The 23,555-nt window shown below is 52.2% G+C and overlaps 1 protein-coding gene across 2 annotated transcripts; it reads right to left on the bottom strand.

Moving 5' to 3' along the window:
* Positions 1 to 12,715: 12,715 nt before the first annotated feature.
* Positions 12,716 to 23,555, bottom strand: P2RY2 (purinergic receptor P2Y2). Of its 2 annotated transcripts, none has more exons than XM_069026587.1 (2): positions 23,366 to 23,555; positions 12,716 to 16,718 (listed from the first exon to the last, which is right to left on the bottom strand). In XM_069026587.1, the coding sequence occupies exon 2, from the start codon at positions 16,712 to 16,714 to the stop codon at positions 15,638 to 15,640; it is 1,077 nt and encodes a 358-aa protein (XP_068882688.1). In that variant the 5' UTR covers positions 16,715 to 16,718; positions 23,366 to 23,555; the 3' UTR covers positions 12,716 to 15,637. The 2 variants fall into 2 exon arrangements, with proteins under 2 accessions (XP_068882688.1, XP_068882680.1); XM_069026579.1 differs by lacking the exon at positions 23,366 to 23,555 and having other exon boundaries at positions 12,716 to 15,474; positions 15,591 to 23,138.

Raw genomic sequence — 23,555 nt, 5'->3', positions numbered from 1 at the left:
GCACAAAAGCAGAGGCCTCAGCAGAGCCTTGGGAATTGTTCACTCTTCAAAGCCACACGGACCTGGAGGAGACTCTGGATGGGTCCCCTCTCTAAATTCAGCTGGGGCAGGTGAAAAACTTCTCCCCTTCCCAGCTCTGGTGCTCAGGACCTCTTCTCCTCACCCAGTGCAGAGTCAGCAGAACAATCCATGGAAAGATGGCACCAAGAAGACAAGCCTTGTTCCTGAGGGCCACCCGGGTCCCAGAGTGACACAGACCTCATCCAGGCTTTGGGAAGGTCCCTCTTCCACGTACTACAGGGTCCATCTGCTCCTGCATGGGATGATGCAGCCCTGTCCTGCAGACTCCCAGAGGTCTCTGTTTTTGAGGAAAATGAGTAAGAGTTGATTGTTCTTTTGGGTAGGAATGGATCAAAGAAGTTTTAAATAGTAAACCTGTCCTTTCCTATAGTTATTTCCCTCTTTATTCCCCCTTCTGGCTGCTGGGAGGTTTGTAAACATTTATTGAAATCTGCTTTAACATGTCACGCTGAGTATTTCCTTTTGGCCAGCTTCTTACACGTTTGCTTCCATCCAAATTCCCATACAAGGACAACGGGGAGCCCAGCCGCTCTCAGCCCTCACAGCCTGCCCAGAGCCCTCTTGGGGTCATGGTTGGAGGGCAGGAAGGCTGAGGCCTCCCCAGAGTCCTGGCTCGGGTGGATCCTTTGCTCTGATGGACTAAGGAGGGGGGCTGTCTCCTGTGCCTGCTTGCAAAAATCCAAAGGCAAAAAAGGTGAGAATAAGGAAAATGGAGCCAGAGTCTTTGGTGTCCAGGTGATGGACACCCATTGAAACTTGAGAAATCCTGTTTACACAGAAGAAAATGGTTTCACTACTGTGAGGGTGGTCAGCTGAGGTTGTGGAGATGCTCAAAATCCATCTTGACACGGCCCTGGGCAACCCACTCCCACTCCCCCTGCTTGAGCACTGGACTAGATGGTCTCTAGAGGTCCCTGCCAGCCTCGGGCCCTCTGGAAGGGAAGGGAGGAGAGGACACCCTTAGGAAATAAACCCTGCCTTCTTGTCTGGGAAGGGGGAGTCTCTCCCATGCCTGGGAGGGGACGAGGGGAGTCCCTGAAGCCACAGTTGGGCGTGATGAGGATGTGTCTGACCCACACTTTGCCCACACTTTTGCAGGGTGCAGGGGTTGCTGATTCCAGCCCTTTCCAAGGCTTTTTATGAAGCTTTCTCCCACACACCACAGTGCACATCAGGAGTGCAGTCCCCTGCCTTTGACTCATGCAGTGGCCCTGCAAGGACACAGTGAGCTCATCCTCCTCCTCCTCCCCCCTCCCCATTAAATCCCAGACATCCTCCAGATGTTCTGCGGAAGGATGAGCACCACGTTTTTGTCATTAGATCAGAGATAAAAGCTCTGGCTGCACTGGATGAACTTGTGCCCTGTGAGGCAGGTGCCAAAGTCCAGATGTTCACAGCACTGGCACGGGTGAGGAGAGGGAGAGGGCTGGTCCAGGAGAAACATCTGGGCACGGTGGCTGCTTGACCCACTCTCCATGGAAATGGAGGCATTTCCAACCGGTTTGGAAAGGCAGGACAAGCTCCTCTGGAGATGAAAAGCGCTGGGAAGCACCTGCATTCCTCCTGACAGTCTGAGTAGCCTCGCCAGGTGATCATCCTAATTTTGGCTTGGTGTGTCCAGATGTGTTTTAAAAGGTCCATGTTTGAATCTCAAGGCTGCTTCTATAGATTATGGGGAGAAGCAGCTGCCTCCAGAGGAAAATTCCTCTTGAATCCCTGGAGGTGGCATTGGCTGTTTCTTGGAAGCACCCTGCTCTCTGATGCTCTAAACTCTTCCCACACTCTCATGTCACACCTGGTGTGGGGAAAAAGCAAGTGAAATATTGGGCTGGTGAGAAACTGGAGAAGGATTTGTGGCATGAAGAGCCACCTACTTTCATAAAATTACAGAACAGTTTGGGTTGGAAGGAACCGAAGTCCAAACCTAGATCAGGTTGATCAAAGCCTCATCCAACCTGACCTTGAGTGTTTCCAGGGATGGGCTATCCAGAACCTCTCAGGGAATCCTGTGCCCGTGTTTTACCACTCTCCTTTAAAAAAAAACCCCTTTTTGTATCTAATTTTCTGTCCTATTTTCTTCTTTCTATGCCATAAATTATCTCACAGCTCTCCGCCCATGGATGTGGAGTGAAGAAGGGAATGGGGCAGAGAAAGTTGCTCCAGAGGGAGAATCAAAGGGTTGGAGCTCAATGTTTTCCTGGGAGCTGCTCAGAGGAGGGGTGATGTCCCTCTGCTCCAGCTCCTCACCCTTGTCCTGCAGCAAAATCAGCTTTCTGAGGGCCTTCAGCAGCTCTAATCAGCTCCTCCCTTAGCCTAAACAATCCCACTCTGGCTCCAGCCTGTGCTTGCCCTCCGGGGCTGCTTGGCTGTGCCCTCGGGGGCATCCTGAACATTTTACCCACTGTGGATAAGGGGACAGGGTCACTGTGTCCCTCACTATGCTGTGCAGGGGGGCTGGAAGTCCCTCTCTACCAGCAAGGCCTCCCAGTGTACTCCTGACATGCCTCCCAGTGCATCCAGCCTCCTGGTTTGGGAATGGAAAATGTAGAGAGAAATGGTGAAAAAAATAGGGGAAAAAATGGGTACAAGCACATATTTACTGCCCCAAACTGCCCCTCCATGCTCACTCAACCTGCACACCCAGCTGGCAAGGGAGGAATGTGCTCCCAGTTTAAAAATGCTCCCAGTTTAAAATTTCTCCCAGTTTATAAGCACAGGGAGAGTGTTTGTGGGGAGATAAGGGCTGGTACAGATGCAGAGAGCTGGGCTGAGATAAGAACAGCCATCAGCAAAGCTCTGCAGAGCATGGAATTGTTTCAGCTCCATGAAGCTGCATCCAGGGCCAGGCACCCCTGGACTGCACCAGAGATAGGAGAGGGACACACTCTGCCAGCCCTGGGGGCATGGACAAACCCTGCCCCTCTGGGACTCAGTGCAAAATCATGGATGTTCCAGCGGGGTTCCTTTGCTCCGCTGCCCTTTGCATCCCCGGGGTTCTAATCACAGCTGTAAATAACCATAACAGAGCATCCCCCAGCACCTTGATCCAGGCTCTGGCTCCTTGTCCAGCTCTCTGTGGCATCCTGGCTGGATGCAATACCACGCTCAGGGTTGTTTCCCCTGGGAAATCCCCCTGGTGCTGCGTGTTCCCCTCCCTTGGCCTTGGATGGAGGTCAGCTGCTCCATGTCCTGCATGTCCAACATTAATGGTTGGACTTGATGGTCTTCAAAGTCTTTTCCAACCTCGATGATTTTCTGATTCTATAACGTGCTGTAAGGTTTTCTGTCCTCCTTCCCTCCCTCCCAATCCATCTTCTTTGATTTCCACGTTGCTCTTTGCACCCAGGTTGGTGTGCACTGAGCAGGTCTAGGCATTCCCGAGGATTTGCCTGATTCCCTTTCCTTCAGGCTCAGGAAAGGATCTTTCTTTGTTTATTCCTTCACCCAATACTAAAGCTCATTTTCAAAGGACAATGCAAGTCCTTAATGCCACAAACCAGCGATTTCTGAATTTTTGGGGACAAGGCTTGGGATTATGCAGAGCTGTTTGCTGCCTACCTCTGAATTACAGTGACCTCCCACGGGCAGCCACAGTGGGAGCACCAGCGAAATACCAATGCCCCAGAAATACTGCACACAAACAGCACAGAAAGCCAAATATTTGTCCTTTCATGCTCCCTCATGAGGGTTCCTTCTGCAGAGCTCTCCTGGCCCTAGACTGGGATGAAAGGGAGGGGAAAATGCAGAGGGGAAGAGAGGCTGGAGGGGAAATAATAACAGGGACAAATAAGCAGCGCCAGCATTTGAGCCAGAGCCTGGACACTGAACTCAGCTCCTCTTCGTGATGTTTCCTAGGACACCAACTCTTCTTCCCTGCTGGTTTTAATGGATTCTCTTAACCAGGCATTAATGGCTGACGCCAGCCACGTTTCTCACCACAGCCAGTGGCACTGCTGGGGGCACTTCAAGGTGTTTACACTTGTGACACAATGCCAGAGAAGTGCAAGAACGGTGATGAAATATGGATCAGGAATCCCAAGGAGCTTGGAAAGAAGAGCTGGTGCTTCGGTGACATCTGTAACAATGGGTATCCTTCCACTGGGTGCAGAGGAGCTGCTGGCTTTGATGGGCTTGTCCCAGTTTGGAGACTGGGAAGTGACAGTTCCTGAAGTTTCAGCTTTCTGGCCTCTGTGGGGACAAGGGATGCCTAGAAAGTCCTGGAAAAACCCTGTAATGAGAAGATGAATAGAGAGAATGCAGCAACAGAATATGTATTATTCTTGTGTTTTCAAAGTCGGTTTTATTTGATTTTGGATGGGCTGGTGGTGGCTCTCCCAAGACAGCAGGAGTTCATCAGCACACTGGAGTGTTTCAGAGAATCACAGAATGGTTTGGGTGGGAAGGGGCTTTAAAGACCATCTTGTTCCAACCCCCCACCATGGGCAGGGACACCTTCCTCTAGACTTCCAAGCCCTGTCCAGCCTGGCCTCGAACACTTCCAGGGATTCTGGATCAAGGACCCAGGGTTTCCTCTGCCTCTCTCTGACCACAGGCTCATTGCTTCAGGCCCTTCCCACCTCTGCCTCCGTGGTGAGGAGCAAAGTCTGGTAAGATGTGACCCCCCAGGTCAGCCTGCCCGGGACTTTGTGTCCCAGTGTTCCCTGTGGCTTCCCATGGCACAGCCTGGTCCACAACCAGGGACAAGGAGCCACCTCGCTGCTGCCACAAGATCAGGAACTGTTCCCTCTCCATCTTCCTTCCCTCTGGGCTCTGGGGAATTTCCATTTTTGCTCCTTGGATTATGTTCAAACCCTCAGGCCACACAGAACAACAGCAATGAGGCAAGCTGGTGTCGGGGAATGCCGTTTAGGGGACAAAGGAGATGTCCCCATCCCCTGTTCTCCATGAAGATGGAAAGCACAGGGGTTACGAAGGGGCTTCATCTCTGAGGACTCCCAAGCTGTCGACAGGGGATTTTTATCCCTTCACGTGTGCTCAGCCAAGCAAGGAGCTACACACCTGGAAATAGGATCTGGCTGCACGTTAGGTGCATCTGCTGTCCCCGTAACATTTTGGCACCACAAAGAGGGACTTTGGTGTAGCTGCACAAAACGGCACTTTTACACTGCTGTGTGAATTCACAGATTTTGAGCTTTCCTGGGCAAAACCAAAAAAGGCTGTATCTATCTTAGGGATGCAGACATGCCATCCAGCCAAGTAAATTTGTAGGCCTTGCACTGTTAGAAGTTGTGGATGCTCCTCCTCAGCTTTCCCTCTTCTTCTGCAGGATCCATGCATGAGCTCGGGGTGCTGCCACCAAGCTCTGGGTGGCCAAGCTGTGATGGGCAGAGCCAGGACAAGGCATTTGTTGTGCCACAACACTGGCCAGTGACTCTCCAGGGCTCTGGCTGGGAAGTTAAAGTGTCCTGCCTCACGGCCAGAACAAATATTCCTCTTAGACTCATCAGACTGAGGCTACATGTCTGGAGAGTCACTGCCTGCCCCGAGTCTGCTGGTGGGAGCAGAGGTCCAGAGAGGCTGTCTCTGGAGAACAGTGGTCAAGGGACACCTAGAGGTGACCACACTGGCAAAACCCACAAGCCCCAGGGTAGAAATGTCCACAGCAATGTGTTCCTGACTGAAGCACCCTTTGGTTCCCACTAGCCCTTGCTGTCCCAGAACACCGTGTGTGTCAGGGAGGGTTCCCCAGCACGCCCAGCTCAGCCAGGCTCTCACCACCTCCTCCAGCCTTGCCCTGGGAAGATGCTGATGGGGATGAGATTCTGGACCCTGGCCTAGACCATGAAACACTGGAAAAAGCCATTTTCTGCAGCAATATTTGAGAGACTATACTTTCCTCTCCTTTATTGAGAGCATTCAGGAGAGGCTTCTGCTGCAAGATGTTCTGGACTTTTCTTTGTAAAAGTCCACAGCAGTTCAACCTCTGTAAAGCCTTTAAAACTCTCAGGTTCTGGAATCCCTCCTAATTTAGCCATGAATTAGTGCTCCATCCTTGGAGAGGACAAATTCATGGCCAACCCATAGGGCTGAGCATCCTTGGGCATTATCTTGATGGGTTTGATCTGGCCCAGCTAAACTCCTGCCTGGCCGTGGTTAGAAAGTTGTTTGTACTTAGCAGAGAAGGTTCAGCTGCTGCGAAGTATTTTCAGCGGGAAAAAATTCCTGGCACTGCAGTGTTTGACTGCAAAAAGGGAAATGACAGAGAAATGAGGAAGCTCCTGTGAATTAAGCAGCTGAATAGGATGAAATGTTTGCAGAGGGAGTAGAAGTGGGCTGAGGATGCAAATGCAAAGCACTGATTCAAAAAGGCCGAGGGCAGCCAGGTCCAAACAGCAGGCTGGAAAATGTCATTAGAGGAAGGAAAATCTGCTGAAGGTCCGTGTAGTGTCCAGAGGGGGAGGCATGGAGCAGGCAATGGACATGGCAAGTTGAATGTGAAAATCCATTTGAGTGTGTGGAAGATTTCGAGGAGCAACTCACTGAAAGCTGCAAAAGGAGTTAACAGGAAGCAGAGCCCACAGCACAGAGCTGCAGAGCTTGGTGGTGGATAAAATTAATTGTGCTGAATTGCACAGTGCTGAGGAGGTGGCAGCGTCTCCTGGGAGCTGTCCCTGCCCTGCTGTTCCACAGGGAGATGGGCTGGAGCTGTGACAGGCCCCAAGGGGGAATGAAGATCTCAAACAGTGATTAAGCTCCTCATGGTTGTAAAAGACCTGTCCAAGGCCCAGGACCAAGATCTAAGATCACCTGGGCAGAGCAGGGGGGTTCCAGCCACCAAGACTCACCCTCCAGCACCCAGCTGGAGGAGGTAGTGTGACGTGTGGAGGTTATAAAAGCAGGGAAATTTTCTGGAGATTATCTAATTTACCCCACCTCCTTCTCACAAAATCCTGCAGCCACAAAAGCAGGGTGTGATTCAGAGCAGGTATCACATTGCTAATTCCTTCCCCCCGTCCCTTTCCCGGTGGCCTCTGCCAGCAATGGGGCACTGGGGCTTATGCAAATATGTATGAAAAAAATGCACAACACGTCTCAAAATACATAAATATGTATTTATATATATGACAGGTTTCACAAGGCATTTGAAAAGTATCACTGCTGTTACCAGGATATCTCCAGATATCTGTTGGAAATTCCCTGGTGGGGACATCTCTGAATGGCAGCCTGAGAAATACAAAAGAGGCCCTTTTCAGTGGTACTAGACCATGTCATTAAACCTGAGATTACCTGGGGTCAGTTGGTATTGTGCAGGGTAAACATTTGGAAAAGGATTTTTTTTATCCCTCCCTGCTTTTGTGAGCACTTTATCTGCAGGGTAATGAGGGCACTGAGTCTTTCTCTTGCGTTTTTTCCTACTAAATCGGGTTTCTTACAGTATTCCAACTGATTCCTCCTCCCACACAGGGTCGACGTCAAGTGTGCGTCCACCAGTTTCACAATAATCCCATTAACTTGGAACCGGACAAAACCCACAAAGCCGGCCCTGGGCAAGGCTGGGGCAGGAGGCATTTAGTGACTGGGTGGTTGAACCAAAATTTGGGAGGAAAACATCATTCCGGTCAAAGAGAGGTCAAAGTGAGTAGTTTCTGTCGATTTCTTTTAACCCTTACCTATCTTGGCAAAATAAATGAGTGCTGGTTTTTTTTTTGTTCAGGGTTTTTTGGTTTTTTTTTGGTTGAAAAAGTGTCTTTCTGAAATGAAAAGTCAAGTGCTTTGTATCAGAAAAGTAGGAAGGGAAATAATTCTGTATCCCAAAATTATGATGTTTTCTGGGAGTTATTTATAGAAATCACAGAACGATTTGGGTGGGAAGGGACCTTAAAGATCAACCAGTGCCACCCCCTGCCGTGGGCAGGGAGACCTTCCACTATCCCAGGTTGCTCTAATTCTCATCCAACCTGGCCTTGGACACTGCCATCCCTGTCTTCTCTATTCCCCCCCCAAAATATCTCCACCCTCAACCAACATCAGTCTCTGAGCACCAGAACAACACCTTGGTGGCAAATCCTCCTGTGGTGCTCACCTGGAATGATTCGTCCTCCTTGGACGTCACCAGCTGGATCCATAGCCCTGGGCTGGGAATGTCCAGATTGCATCATTGCACCACCACTGGCATGGTTTGGACCCAGACCTCTCCAAAGCAGCTCTCTTTTTTTTGGGATGCCCATCTGGATGTGGCCACCTGGGCATCTTGAGTGCCTCAAGAGGGTCCCATGGGGTCCTGGAGGGGCCAGCTGTGTCTTGTGGGTTCATATTGGGGTCTTGTGCAGGTCATGGCCAACATCTCTCCCAAGGCAAGTTTTAGTCACCCAAACCAAGCACCTGATGGGCCAAGGCAGGGGGGAGGAGACCCCAAAACACCATGAGCCCTCATCAAGTGGGTGGCTGAAGGAGGAACCCAGAGGGGTGCAGTGCTCTTCCCCCATCTACGGGCAACCAGGAGGAAGAGCAGCTGCTACAAATCCAAATTTGCAGCATGTTTCAATCCAGCTGCCTTCGGGGGATGCTTTAAGAGTTACCATAATTGGGACAAAAAAATGGAAATGTTTTGGAGATGAGGGGGATTTCGATGCTTCAAGGGGTTGTTGGAATGTGCTGCTCTTGCTCCGGGCTTTGTGCTGCCTCACATCACCAGCCAGATACTGAAATGCAGAGATGAGTTGCAACATCTGGGAAGCATTTCCCGGGAAGGGATCATGAGTTCCGAGGAAATGACTTCAGAAAGTCTGGATGAGGGTCAGGACAGTGGGGTATTAATCACCACATGGAACTGGCATCATGGGACATGGGCACCCACTGCTGCCCACAGCCTTGGCTTGAGGCACCATCCTCACGCTGCTCAATCCAGGCCCACAATCCCAAAGATTCCACCCCCCCAGCACTGCTGTTGCTCCCCCCACCTGGTGCATCACCCCAGGAGCTGACCACAGAGGGGTCCCCGAGCCCAGACCACCCTGCTGGGAGCCCATTTGCCTGAGGAAGAGCAGATGGGGAGGCACGAGCTGGGAAGCTGCTCCAGGGCTTTTGAGACTTCCTTGGCAACCCCCGTGGTTCCTCGGATGCCGTGGCACAGCCGCCGTGTGCCAGAGGGGTTCAGGGCTGGCATGGGAGTGCAGATGGGCTTGGGAACACGGGCTTGGGAATGCTGATGCTGGTGATGGCACAGTGACAGCGATGCCCACCCACCCACTGCCCCCAGTGGACTATTTTTAGGTCTCAGCCCTGTGAGCTCATCCTCGGAGGATGCTGGAGGGTGAGACATCGGAGTAGCGGCATCTTGCTGAGCACGGGGCTTCAGAAGCTATTTAGGGACAATTTGGGTCATTTAGCAACTCCCAGCTGGGCTGTCTCGACTCCTTTGCCCAAGGAGGACCAGAAGAGTGTGGATCCCCTGAGCACCTCCTCCTTCTTGCAGCCTTTCTACTTGGCCCTGCAGGCTGCAGTGACAGCATGACACCAAAGAGCTGGGCACCACACACGAGTTCCCAACCCGCTTTGCAACCCCATCCCAAGGCTCTCAGGCTCATTTGGGACCAGATGGACTCGTTCCACAGGCCATGAGGGGTGTTGAACCTGCACCCTATTTGCAAACAGGGTGTGCTGGCACCCACGTGGCTCCTTGTCCCGCTGCCAGGCTGCAAAATGCACCCAAGTCATGGAGCAGGAGCACGGGAAGGACCACATCTGGCTGGGGGTGGAAGAGCTGCTTACCTGGAGAAGCTTAGGAAAGACACCCCATCCTCCTGCTTCTCAGCAGAGGAGGTTTGCAGGGAGTTTCAGGGCCCACATGAATGATCAGGGACATCCTTCTGAAATGAACCCATTTCCAGAGGCAGTGATGGTGGGGAAGCCCCACTGTGAGGGGCACATGCCAAGGTCCTTCCCAATGTGGGCGCCAAGTGGCCTCCACCTCCATCCATACACATCCATCCTTTCTTAAAGGCGTCCAGCCAGCTTCCAACCCACTTGCCCCAGCGGAGAAAAAGGATGGCAGGACGTTAAATGAGCATCTAGGCTTTCCACAGGGGAGGCAATGGAGCTGGAGCAGCAGGTGGGAGACTGGATGATGAGCTGATGGTCACCAGGCTCTTTCCCTGTCACTAAAACCACAGATCACAGGAGGAGAAACCACACAAAGGAAACTTCAAAGAGAACAGAAAACTTCCCCATTCCCTGGAAAGTCCCATGGATGAAAATCAGGACCCTGCCTTGAGTGGCTGTGAGTGCCACAGTCCCAGCCTGGGGACAAGGACCCTGCTGCTGGCACGTCCCCCTGGCACCAGCAGAGCACTCTGCTGCAGCAGGTTCAGCCTATTCAGCTAAATTGTTTCTCAATTAAAAATCAGCCCAGGATGGGTTTTGTGCTGCTGGGCCCAGGATCTTCCATGTACCTTCCACCATCTACCAAGGTCCCCCACTGGCCAAGATCTCAGCTGGAAACCCCTCACCCCTTTCTTTCCAAGTTTAAAGGCGGGAGCTCGGTGGTTTGAGGGCATCTCGAGGCTCCCCCAGGATTTAAGGGAGGCTGAGAACGGGGTCGTGACACGGTGCCTTTCCACAGTGAGTGGCAAAAGCAGAGGAGAAGGATGTGGTGGGAGAATCGCCCGCTCTCCCACCAGCAGCCTCAAAAGGGGCTGCAAAACCCACCCAGTCAGGATGGGGGTTTGGGGGTGCTGCAAAAGTGGGAGCCTCCAGCGCCGAGCTGACAGTGTGCAGCTCATCTCGTGAGTGAGGAGCCACAGCCAGGAAGCTTTCGGATGCCTCGGAGGATTTGTGGGAGGATTTGCTGTCCTTGTATACATTAGGTTTTGGGGGGGTTTTGGCTGTTCTGAATGCTTTCCTCTGCCTTTGGGAGATCAGGCAATAGGCATGAGGGTTCCAACCCTTTTCTAATCCTGGAGCATGGAAAGGTGGCATTGTGGACATCTGTGTACTTATATACAACATATGCATGTGTGCCTACGTGTGCACAATCCAGCTGCTCCCCAAAACACACCCCAAAATGTTGGTGCTTATCCAGGGCTTAAAACCGCAGGTATTTGAGGAGAAATCATATTTTAAAAAAGATATTTTAAACTTTCAGGTTTTCCTGAGCATTTATTTGTCAGAGTCTGCAAATATTGGTATTGAAGCTGAGAAAGTCTTCAAATAAACTCCTCACAAAGGTGAGTGATTGGTATGTTATTTCAAACACCCACTGGTTTGGTTTCTCCCTAAGAAACTGCTGCCTTGGCCCTTCCATATTGGGGAATTTCTGCAATAATATTAATTTGTGGGATTTGGGAATCTCTGCCCCGTGTTTGACCACAACTTTGCTCTGCTGGGTGGCTTTGGGCCTGTCACCTTCCCTCACGCATCGCTGATGGTGTGAGGGACACTTTCCCAAGCCACTTCAGGCTCTGGCACGGGGGAAGTGGGGGAGGTTTCTCTGGTGTCGAAGGATTTTGAGCTGTTGGGTGAGAATTCCTTTGGCTCATTTTCCTTCATGTCACAATTTTCCATGAAACTCGTAGGAGCTCAGGGACTTTGTCCCTGTATCAAACTGGCCAACCAGATGAGAAATTACTTGGAGGGGCAGACAGAAGCATTCCTTGGGAAAATCAAGCCCCAAGGCGGAAAACCAGAAGAAAAATGGAGACAGGACTTGGAAAAAGAAGTGGATGCACCAAGTGTTTACAGTAACAACATGGCCCGTTGCGTGCCACTGTCCCATTAAGGGTCTACTTCCTAGAAAGGCATGATCAGGAAGGAAAAGCTCTCCACTTGGATGCTGGGAAGGTCCAGCATCCAGAAGTGTGGATCCCTCCCGGCCATGTGGCAGTTTTGTTTCCTTGGCAGGAAACCATCAGTGCTCTTAACTTTCGCTTCCTGCTCCCTGTGCTGAGGGATACTTAGAAAAAGTGGTTTGTAACCACTTGGCGTGGCTGGCTGGTTTTTTCTGCTTGTTTCTCTGCACAACCTCTGTGCTCCCCATCAATGGTTGTTTTCCTTCCTTAATTCTCATTCTTTGGTTTGGCTGACTCAGCACTGGAATGAGCTGTGCAGAGTCATTGCAGTAAAGATTTGGAAATGATGCTGTAAATCCCATAAACTAAACCTATTCACGTGTGAGGCCTTGGTGCCTGGGCATTGACCCCAGAGAGACCCCAAAACCTGGGCTGAAAATCAAGAGGGGCTTTTCAGAGGGTGCATCCTGGGATATCTAATTGAGAAGTTCTGAGGCTCACAGCTATTTCTTTGGCTTTAAGCTTTTGAGACTTTGTGTTTTGGCAGCTCTAAGGGCTATAAAATTCTTGAAGAGAGTAAGCAAAGCAAAGCTTTCTGCCCTGGTGCAGGGGACCACGAAGGGCTTCTGTCCCACAGCGGGGTGATGAGTGACTGTGGCTGCACCTTAAAGACATTGCTGGGACATCCAGTGTAAACTGATTTGAAATCAGCTATAGGATGAAAGTGAAGGAATTCATAGGACCAGAGTGTCATGGAATCACAGAAGGTTTGGGTTGGAAAGGACCTTCAAGATCACCTCATTCTAACCCCCCTGCCATGGGCAGGAACACCTGGAGCCAGCCCTGTCCAACCGGGCCTTGAACACTTCCACGGATGCACAGAGCAGTGGGTTTCCATAAAATTATATTTGCAGAGATCATCCATATCCCTTGGAAGTTCCTCTCTGAGCTGCCCAGATCATTCCTGAGCAGACTGCAAGGTGACTTGGCCACAGTTTGGAATAAACACCTCCATGGAGCTGAGTGTGTCCTGAGCCTTGTTTCACTGGCAGAGAAAGGCCCAGCAAAAGCCATGCTAGGGACCAAGATAAATTGCAAACCAAATGAAAAATAAATTTAAACCAAATGTATTTTTTCATGGGGACTGTGGTTAGGCTCAGGAAACCTTCTCCTGGTGTCTGCAGGGGAAGGTGAGGAGCTCTGAGAACAAGAGGTTTCCAATATCTTGGTTTGGTGGCTTCATGAGTTGCTGGGAGAACCAGAGAAGCAAAAAAAAAAAAAAAAGTCTATGGAATGGGAGACTAATTATTTCAAGATCTGTTAATCAATTACTTGATGTAACAATTTTCTTCTAGTCCAACAGGAGTAGCCTAGGAGAAGCTACCAAGACCATGGTGACACAACCAAAGAGGTTGGCTACTGAATTTGTCATGCTCCAAGGGGTTTTGGCACCTGTGAAGCCCTGCCATGGCCACAGAGCTGTCTCTGCACCTGGGTTTTGACAGAACTGGTGGCATCAGCCCCATGAAAATCTTGAATCAAGAGTGGAGATCGAATTCCCTGAATTAGATGGAGATCAAGAATCACAGAGGAGGGGACAGCTGTACCTGGAGATTAAAATACATCCACAACATTCAACAACCCAGTTCCTAACCCAATACCCATCTTTGCACATAGCAGAGGAGACGGCAGAGAAGTGCTCATAGTAGAAAGAAACTCATTTACTATCACAAATCCGAGGTGTTTGCACGTTACAAAAATAAAAATGTACAGTCACTGTCATAAAACTCACCTATTTTTCCTCTCTAGTATAAGTTAGTGCTTTTACAAATAAAAACAAAAAACCAAGTCTGGAGCTAGATTTCCAGCTGGCACCTCTCCAACCTCTCTGCATCCGGCCAGTGGGATCACTTGGGGATCAGGATCACAGAGGGACACCCCTGATGGCACTGGCAGTGCTGCCGAGGGTGGTGGCTCGAAGGCAGCTCAGAGGAGGTGGCATTTCCAAGCAGGACCTCAGGAGGGAACTTTGGGCATCTTTTTGTTGAATTATTCAGGGCACGTAACGTGTCCACGCTGCTTTTTGGCCAAGTGTGGGAGACCGGGGAAGGCCTGGCCTGCAGTGACGTTTGTACCAGTTCAGTGCCCCGGCTGAATTCGTTTCTCCCAGTTATTTGTCTCGCCCCAGTGACTGCGCCATGACCCTCACCATCAAGCCAAGCTCCCTTCACAAGAACAAAGGAATAAAGGTGCTGCCATGGTGCAAGTCCGGTCTTAACCCAATCCTGTCCTAAACATACTCGACAGTGGGATGAACCACCCTACAAATGTCCTATTTGTCTTTGCTGATGGTGCCCTTCTTTGCCTCCTGTGGTTGTGACATTGTTGGTTGGCACAAGAGCTCTCCATTGGGCGTGGGACCACAGGAACCTCCCAGTTAACCCTGAATGGTCCCAGTCACCCGTGACTGAACACAACCAGTGACATCGCAATGTGGCTTTGTCTCCACCAAACCACAAGAAGGAAGGATGGGAGAAACTAGGGAGTGTTCTGAGGTCTTGGTCTAAGCCAACATCAAACGTGTTTGCCTAGTCCTGAAATAGAGCTTTTACAGAATATGACTCGTCCAGTGCTGCAGCCGAAGCAATTTTCATTTTTGGGGGGAGGAATCAGCATCCTCCTGGCAGGGAGACCATGGACCTGGGCTCTGGGCTCTCCAACCCAACAGCCACGGAGAGAAACACCAAGAGCACCTTCTGGTGAAATGTTTTGTGGATATTTTTTCCAAATCCAGGATCCCAGAATGGGGTTAAGCACCACTTGCAGCTCCTCAACCCAGGGTGTAGCGCTGGCAAATGTTGTCACCTCTGAGGGACAGCAGTGGGGACGTGGCAGAGCTCAGCCAAGGGATGAACTCTGGTTTTTGCTGCTGGGCTGGAAACATGAGTCACCAGGAAGGGGGTTAAAAACAAGACATGAAGAGCTCACCTTAAATTTTAATGAGCTGGAGATGATTACTAAAGCCAGCAGCTGGAAGCTGTAGGTCCCTAAAAGCTTTTAAAGGGTGCCTGTTGCTGTTGGGAAGCACTAATGGGTTTTTTGGAAGATGTTGGCCCCACTGGAGAAACCTACAGGGGACTTGCTTGATGGTACCAGTAAACTCCAGTGGGCTGCTACCAGTGTACTCCGGTGGGATGGAATGTCCATCAGCACCCTGGTTAATGGGAAGCCAGCCCTCGGACAGGAGCTGGGAATCCCATGCCTGCTCTGCCAGCTTGAAGCTGGGAGCATTTCTTCAGGGATGCAGAGCTGTGGGAGACCCTTTCCTGCTGTGGGTGATACTTGTCCTTGACATTTTCATCAAGCTGTTCAGCAGAACTGCAGCTGACTCTCTTCATCCACCCAAAGCCTTTCCTGCCTTGACAAGGCACAGAGAAACTCCGGCTCCCCCTGTGCCAGGCAATCTGCAGATGGAATTCTTTAGGGGCACCTTTTGCCTACAGCGTTTTCACTTTGGAAGACGACTCAAGCCACTCAGGGCACGATTTTTTTCACAGATTTGGTCACCTCAGCGTTGATCAGAGGGGCAGGCTGGGATGCAGAGCCAGAGATCAGGGCCTGTGTGTGCAACCACAGCTGCATCTTCCTGAAAAAAAACCAACAAAACAAGCAGAGAAGCACGTTTGACACAGACCATGCTGGAGTGGGTGCAAGCCCAGGCACCCCAAACACCCAAAGCCTCAGGCCCCAGAGCATCCTGACCTCCCTTCACGCCAGGGATAATAAAACCCTTCTGCTGCGGAGCAGGCCTAGGATTTCAGATCCTTGGAGAGCGTGTCCGTGTCGCTGCTGGTTCCCAGGTGACTGTTGGGCACGATGCCCAGTGCCACCTCGTTCTGAGGCTTCCCTAGCATTTTGTTGCCCGCAAACTTCATAAATCGCTGCCCTGCTAAGAAATACAAAATGGGATCCAAGCAGCTGTTGGTGCTGGCGAGGGGACGAGTCACCTTGTAGGCTAAATTGATGGCATTGAGTGTCTCACAGCTCAGGTCCCAGCTCCGGAAGGAGTAGTACAAGGTACGAGTGACATGGAAGGGAAGAAAACAAACAATGAAGACCACCAAGACGATGATGATCATCTTCACCGACTTCTTTTTGGAGCGGGACAGGCGGGAAATGCCCCGGGTGGGCTGCAGCAGCCGCCGGGCCATCAGGCAGTAGCAGACGATGATGATGAGGAAAGGGATGCAGAAGAGCAGCACCAGCATCACCGAGCTGTAAATGACAAACTGGCCAAAGAGGTCCTTGCTGGACGTGTCATGGCAGGTGATGGTGTCACCCTTGACGCTGGTGGTGACGAAGAAGAGCACGGGGGACTGGCACACCACGGTCACCACCCACACCACGACCGACACCCTGCGGGCGTGGCGCACGTGGCCCCACTGCAGCGACTTCAGCGGGAAGCAGATGCCCAGGAATCGATGGATGCTGATGCACAGCAGGAAGAGGATGCTGCAGTAGAGGTTGGTGTAGAACAAGAAGCGGACGATCTTACACAGCCCCACGCTGAAGGGCCAGTTGTCCCCCATGGCGTAATAATACACCAGGAGGGGCAGGGAGACCACGTAGAGCGTGTCGGATATGGCCAGGTTGAACATGTAGGTGGTGGAGGCGTTCCAGGTCTTGATCCTGAAGATGAAGGAGTAGAGGGCCAGCAGGTTGAGAAAGAGCCCCACCACACACACGATGCCATAGGAGACGGGCAGCAGGACGTATTTGAAGTCCTCATCAAATACGCACTTGTAGGGGTTGTCATCTGTGCCACCTGGGTCCAAGGAGCTGTTGATGACTCTGGTCCAGGCTGGAGGAGTCATGAGGTTCTCCATCACCCTGTGGGGAAAGCAAAGAGGCTGTAAGGACATGGAGACAATGGCTCAAGAGGGCAGCACATCACTGACCACAGACACTGTGCCCTCATGGTGTTGGTGACACAACTGAGTGGTCCCTGGCATGGAGGAATTATGGTCACGCGGATGAGGTGAGTCTTATTTAATCTCCAGTTTTGCATCTGGAGCACAGAGGAAGAACTGAGCTGCTCTAAAGTCACCAACAAACCCCAGGCCACATGTTGGAGTCCACCTCAGGTCTCCTGCAGCCCAGTTCAATGTCCCAAACCACCCTTCCCACCAGGATCACACAGAAACTTGGTCTCCTGCATCACAGAACAGCAGAGATGCTCCATTCTGTGTTTAACCAGCCACGAGAGGTGACTCAGCTGAGCACCATTAAGAATGGGTCCTGCTAAATCCCAGGCAGAAAGGATTAGAAAGTGGAATTTCAGCAAGCAATCCTCATGACTGGCCCCCATTTCAGAGGTCTTCAGCTCCGTCTGGTAGGGCAAACCTCACCACAGCTGGAGGCCCTGTAATCAAACCTAGCCAAAAGGAGCGTGTTCTCCACCACAGGGACTCTGCCTGGGCTGGCTGTTGATGAGGATGAGGGGTCTTTAATGGGTTTAGTGCTGGGCTGATGGTGGCCAGCTCGCAGTCCTGCTCCCTGGCCCTGATCCCTGCTTGTGCAAAGCTGGTTTCGGCATGGCACTGATCAGCTGAGAGGAGAAAAAGGGCCTTGAAAGGGTCTCTGCAGACACACACAGCCTGGCCTGTCTGTGAGGAGGGACAAGGGCCCTTTTGTGCCCTGGGCCCCGCTGACACTTGATCTCCGAGTGAGTCCATGGGTCAGGAATCAAATTAAAATGCATTTCCTCCCTTCCCGTAAGAGGAGCCGGTTTGATGTCCCTGCTGCTCCCTGCCTTACAGGAAGCCTGCGGAAATGGGGGGCTCCAGGGAGATGAATCCAGCACAGGAGCTCAGGACAAAAGGTCTGAGGAAAGACACCCTTGGAACGAGCGTGTGGGATGTACCCTGACCCAAACCTCACCAGGATTTTAGGTGGAAAAAGCAATCCCAGCCTTCTCAGGTAAAGGGCTCAGCTCTAACCTGGTGCCACCATGCTGAAGGACAGTGTGACCATGCCCTTTCTTGCAAAAGAAGCGCCTCATCCAGAGCTGTGCTGCCCCTGCCTCCAACTCAGATCCTGTAGGGAAGGAGGCCATGACAGTCTCCTCGAAGCTGCCAGCCTGGATGATCTCTCACCAAACTGAAGCACCTTGGTACTGAAAAGCACCTTGACAACTCATTGCTGAGGGAGAAGGGATGAAGTGATGCTTCCAGCCCATCACAAGGGGATAACTCCGGTCCTTACTCCAGGGGCTGGATCACACAACCTGTCCAGATGTGCACTGACACGATCCCTGCTGATGCTTCCCCCATCCTGCTGCTTTCCCCTTGGAGCAGAGCAGGAATAGTGCTGGCTGAGGCTCACACCTCCCAAGGACAGGGGTGGAAACCACACACACACTCACACCCCGACTAACCTGCAACATCTGCAAAAACCCCAATATCACTTTGGGAACCACTCTGTGATGAAAATCAGAGCCAGCACTGATCTTGCTCTGTCCTGGCCTCGAGGTTTTGCTTTTCCTGCACTCAGTTCAGCTTTGCTCCCATCCTGCTTCCCCTGAGTCCTCAGCGGCATGGATGGAGAGGGTTAACAGAGCTCTGGCAGATGGGAGAACATTTTCCAGCTGCTGTTCTCCGCAGTTTCTTCCTTCCCTATGAGCTTTGCAGATCTGGGGCCAACCAGAGAGGTTGCCCGCAGACCTGGCAGCTGATGAAACGGGTTGGACAGGCCACCGTGACTGAGGGAAGCCACACAAGATGCCCTAAAAGGCACAGGGAAGGGTTACAGAGTTCCAGAGGCTTCAGCCTGGCATGGGATTTCTCCATCTGCATTCCCTCTCTCCCCTGCAGACAATCCACCACTGATGGGGGGAGATCACCCCAAACTCCAGCCCATCTCCCCACAGGCTCCTGAGACCCCAGCAAGAAAACCCAAAAGAGGGTTTGAAACCCATCCCTAAGCCAAGGTGGGGAATCTCCTCCAGCTGCCCAGAGAGGTGCCAAGTTCCTCATCTCCACCTTCAGGACAAGGAACAAACAGTGTTTGCTGGCTGGTTTGAATGGAGCCTTGTCCTTGCTGTCGTGCTCTCCCGTCCTTTCCTTCTGGGAATGCAAAAGCCTTTATTTTTCCTTTTTTACCCTAGTTTTGCCCAGAATCCCTAGGACAAAACCTGCTGTGTGTGCCGGCCCCGTGGCTGCAGGCCACCCCCTCACTCCAGTCCCGCTGCATCCGCAGGGAGCGAGCTGGAGAGGCCAGGGCCAGCCAAGGCATGAGAAGGCACAAGGGCTGGCAGCTGGCACTGCCCTTTGCTCTGATTGTGACACCCTGAGCCCCCGGCAGGGACGAGGGGAGGGCGAAAGCAGCAGCAATCCCTGAGGGTGCCAAGCAGGATAAAGACTTCTGTGATCACCAAAAGCAAACAAACCACAATGCTGTGGTGAGAACCACCTGCACCTGTCTCATCACTTCATCTCCTGGCCTTTTTCCGAGGTCACAGTGGGAAGTGTTTTCTCTGGCATTGGGTGCAGGTGACCAGGCACAGCTTTTTGGGCGCCCTCCAGCCATGCACACACTGTCTCCTCCATGATGAAGCATGTGCAGGTTGCAATGGCTGGACCATCTCTCTCTCTCTGCAGCGTGGCCTTGGACCTGTTTATCCCATGGGACATGGGAGTTTTTTCCCAGAAAACGGGTACCATCAGTGCCAGTGGATATAGGCAGCACAGGAGAAGAGCCTGATGATGAGAGGAGCCTGGGCAGATCAGTGCCCTCAGATAAAGTACCCACAGGCATGTGCATGTGAAGTCAGCATCCCAAAATGCTCCTGTAACTGTATCTGCCAGGGGTATTTAGATCAGCCAATATGGGAAAGGAGGGGGCTGTCACGGGAGAAGGTCACAGGCAGTTGAGGGATGGCCAGCGCTCCATAGGGAGACCACGGGATGGGCACTGAATTGCCAAGTAAAGGCCTTGACTCCTGATTCCTGCTCCATTTTTCAGCATTCCCAGTGCCCTCCCAGACGTGTTTTGTGCTCGGCAATTTGCCAGCAGCAGCAAAGTCACTGAAGACAACAAAGCACAACCAAACCACGGCTGCGATGAATACGTTTTCACAGGGGGCTGATGAGGTTTAATTGGCCTTCCCAAATAATTAATGTGGATTAATTTACCAGCAGGACTTCACAGAGGCGGCCCTTGGTTCTGCCACAGCTCCCGTTGTTTTATGCTGGGGGCTGAAACCACGATCCATTCACCGCATCTTCTCCCTGACTCCCTTCCAAAGGACACACGGAGAACGTGGGTGTTTTCCCTGCCCTAATTCGGAGGCATTTAGTAGACTCATCAAAATCCTCGCTCGGGATCAGGAGCTACTCGACACTCTGGGAAGCAAACGACCTGGAATCGTTTTTCACTGCTCTGGGACTGTGGTTCAAACCCTCTGTGAGCAAAAGCAAACAGGCGGTGCGTTCGGACGCTCCCGCGCCTGGCCGCTCGGAGCCACGAGACAGGATCCGGCCGAAATCTGAGCCTGCCCAAACTGCCTGGTTTGCATCTGCCCTTTCCCTTGGGATCCTTTCTGCCACGGTGACCTTCAGAGCCTTTCTCCTCCGGGCTGGGCCCAGCCACCAGCATGGGCTGAGGACACCCCCAGCTGTCCCATCTCCACCATCCCCAGCGCTTCTCTCCAGCAATCCCAAGGCAAGACACCTCCAAGGTTCATTTCCAGGACACCCAAGCAGCTTAAGGGGCTTTATCCATCTCCCTGCCAGGCAACATCCCTCCTTTATCCCCGATGCGTGTGATCTACCCCTTCTTCCTCCATCCCCAAAATAGCCAGAACACCTCATTTAAACCAAAACCTTGCAAAGAATCCGTGCTTCTGTCCCTACAAAAATGCACCTTTGGAGGGCAGCTCCACTCCAGAAATGGAGCCACCCCACTGAAGCAGCCACGTGCCTCAGTTTCCCCTCCCCTCCTGTTGCCAGGCTGAGAAATAGCAGAGTTGAAGTTGTTTTCTCCATGAAAAATATTTTTCTGGGGGTGTTTTGGTTTCCTAGAGGGTTTGTCAGTAACTTGATCCAAGCTAAAAAGGGGAGAGAGAGTCTGGACAAAAGATATAATGAGTTTAAAAGAACTTTATGACTTTGTTTGGAGGTCAAAATGTTTTGCTTTGAGACAAATGACTTCTTCTGGGAATTTCTAGTTTTCCCCAAGAAACTCCCTGAATTCCTCCCTGAATCAATCCCCCTTCCAGCCTTCGCTTCCCAGGGGGTACCAAAACCTCCTGCCTTGCTCCACACCGTGGGAAATCAATCGGGATTAACCAAATCTGTGGCTTTCAAGTGAATTAAAAAAGCATTAAAACCATTGGTGACAATGGTAATGAAGGCCACCTTCATTCAGTTGAACCTGACTCAATTCCCAGCATGGCAGGGCTCTGGGCATGGATCCTCCTGGAAGCAAACATCAGCCCTGGCCAATATTTAATCCCTTCATCAACACTTCCCTTCCTGCTTCAGCAGAGGTGATGCTCCCTGCCTGTTTTTGCCCTGCAGCATCCCATGGGATCGGGGTGGATCCTACTTGAGCCCTCAAACCTCAAGTTCTGCTTATGCCATGGGGGAAACAGGGCACTTGAATCCTTTAGGTTTCCTGGAGACAGAAAGGTGGTGTTTCTGTCAGGAGTTTGACTTTGGTTTTGCCCTCCATGACCTTTTGGTGCTCGCTGGAGGAAGCAGCAGTCAGAGTAGGGGAGAAGTGTGGGACCAGTTTCTGGTCAATTTGGTAACCCTACAAGAAAGGTAGGGAAGGGGGAAAGAACATTTCCAGGGACACCTCCCAGCCTCCTGCCCACATCAAGGGAGTCACCCACCACAAGCACAACCACCCTGGGAAAACTAAAGGCACTCTGGGGGACAGTCAGGGTAACACAATTATCAGGCTCCACCATGGCACCACCAGCAAAGCCCACACGGGGTGGGCTTTGGGGGATAATGTTTTGCTCCACAAGGAACATCCCATGGAGGCAATAGGGCCTTTGCTTCATGGGTGGTTCCCACTCAGTTGTTAGTGGGGGCTGCTCAGCACTGAGGAGGGAGCCCGGCGTGGCCGGCAGCACGCTCCGCTGCCAGAGAACTATTCATGGCTTTGGCTTTGTGTCAACAACCCGAGATAAAAATCGCACTGGGCAGAGGCAGGACAAAGTCACTCGGTGCCATGACAGTCAGAAACCCTTCTGGGTGTTTTATAACCCACTAAGCCCTGGGACGCAGCCACGCTTCAGGGCTCAGCACTTTCTGGGGTCTCTCCCTTTGCACTGGAGCCCCTTCACCCATCAGCCACCCTTCACTTGAGGGAAAACAACAGGAATTTGGTGGTAATGAAAGGGCCTAATTTTGGCAGCAGCGACCACGAGCCAGGGCCACCATACCCCAGAGTTGGTGGCCCTCCAGAGCCAGGTTTGCTGCTCCTCACCTCGTGCACAGGAAGGCAGTGGGTTGCCAAATGGCTTTTGCAATAAACTGATAAGAAAACTGCAACAGAAAGAGAAATAAGATGGTTTTCCCCTAAAGTTGTTCCTGCATGTCAGCCAGTGCTCATCTCTGGGATGAAGGGTGTTCTGGGGGTTAGGAGCTGCTAGAAGGAGTCAAACAGTTTGAAATCAGAGTATCACCCATTGCAGTGTAAATTAAAACACTCCCAAAGAAATTACACAGGGAGCCCAGCATGCAAAGAGGTGGAAAAACACGCGGAGCAAAGCAGGGAGTCAGCTCCACGGCTTTAACCAGAGGTGTGTACGGGAAATTCCGGATAAACAGCAAGTGAATTCCCCAGGGAAGGGAGAAACTGAGCAGCAAAGATATTATTGTGAATTAATGCATTAAAAATCCAATAATTCAGGCAAAGAGGAGCAAAAGGAGCAGGAGGCTTCCCTGAGTGCCCAGTTTGAACCATTTGTGCCAGCACCAGCCCATGCCAGTGACTCCCTGCTGGCTGCTGGTCCCACTGCCCTCTCTTGGGGCACTTTGGGGCTTTTGGGGCAGTTTTAGTGGCAGTACGGGCAGTCTGTGGGGTGGAGAGGAGGAGAGCAGGAGAGCCGGGGTTCAGCTCTGTCCGTGCAGTGCCCCACTCCCTGCTTTGGGTGCTCTGGGATCCTGTGTCACCCGTGTCACCCATGTCACCCGGCCAGCAACAAGTGCCACCACCACGAGTATGTGCGTGTGTGCGCACGGCGGGAGGTGTGTCCCACCCGTGTGTGCGTCCCCTGTTCATGTGTGTGCATGTCCCCTTCACCCCTGGGCGCGTCGTGTCCCCCCCATGTGCGTGTTCCCCCACCCGTGTCCCCACTGCCACCCATGCACGAGTTTCCCACAGGACTCCGGGCGTCGTCCTCCTGTCCCTCCCTGTCGTGGGCAAGACAAGCACCCCCACATCCACCTCTGGTCCCCCCGTGGTGCCCCCATTGTCCCTCCGTGGTCCCCCCGTGGTCCCCCGCCCGCTGCGGCCGCGCTCACCGGGCGATGCCGAGCCGAGGGCTCCGTGCCGGGCTCGGTGCCGGGGGTTCAGCGCCGATCCCCCGCTCAGGAGGGCGGCGGGGGCCGTGCCATGCCCGGCTCTGGTCCTTCCCCGCCCCGGTGCCGCCGCTCCCGGTGCCGCCGCCGCGTGTGAGCCGGGCCGGAGCGGGCGTGGGGCTGCACCGCCCTC

The sequence above is a fragment of the Aphelocoma coerulescens genome, chromosome 1 (genome assembly GCF_041296385.1).
Source record: "Aphelocoma coerulescens isolate FSJ_1873_10779 chromosome 1, UR_Acoe_1.0, whole genome shotgun sequence".
Lineage (NCBI taxonomy): Eukaryota > Metazoa > Chordata > Aves > Passeriformes > Corvidae > Aphelocoma > Aphelocoma coerulescens.
This window is presented reverse-complemented; position numbering and strand designations above follow the sequence as displayed.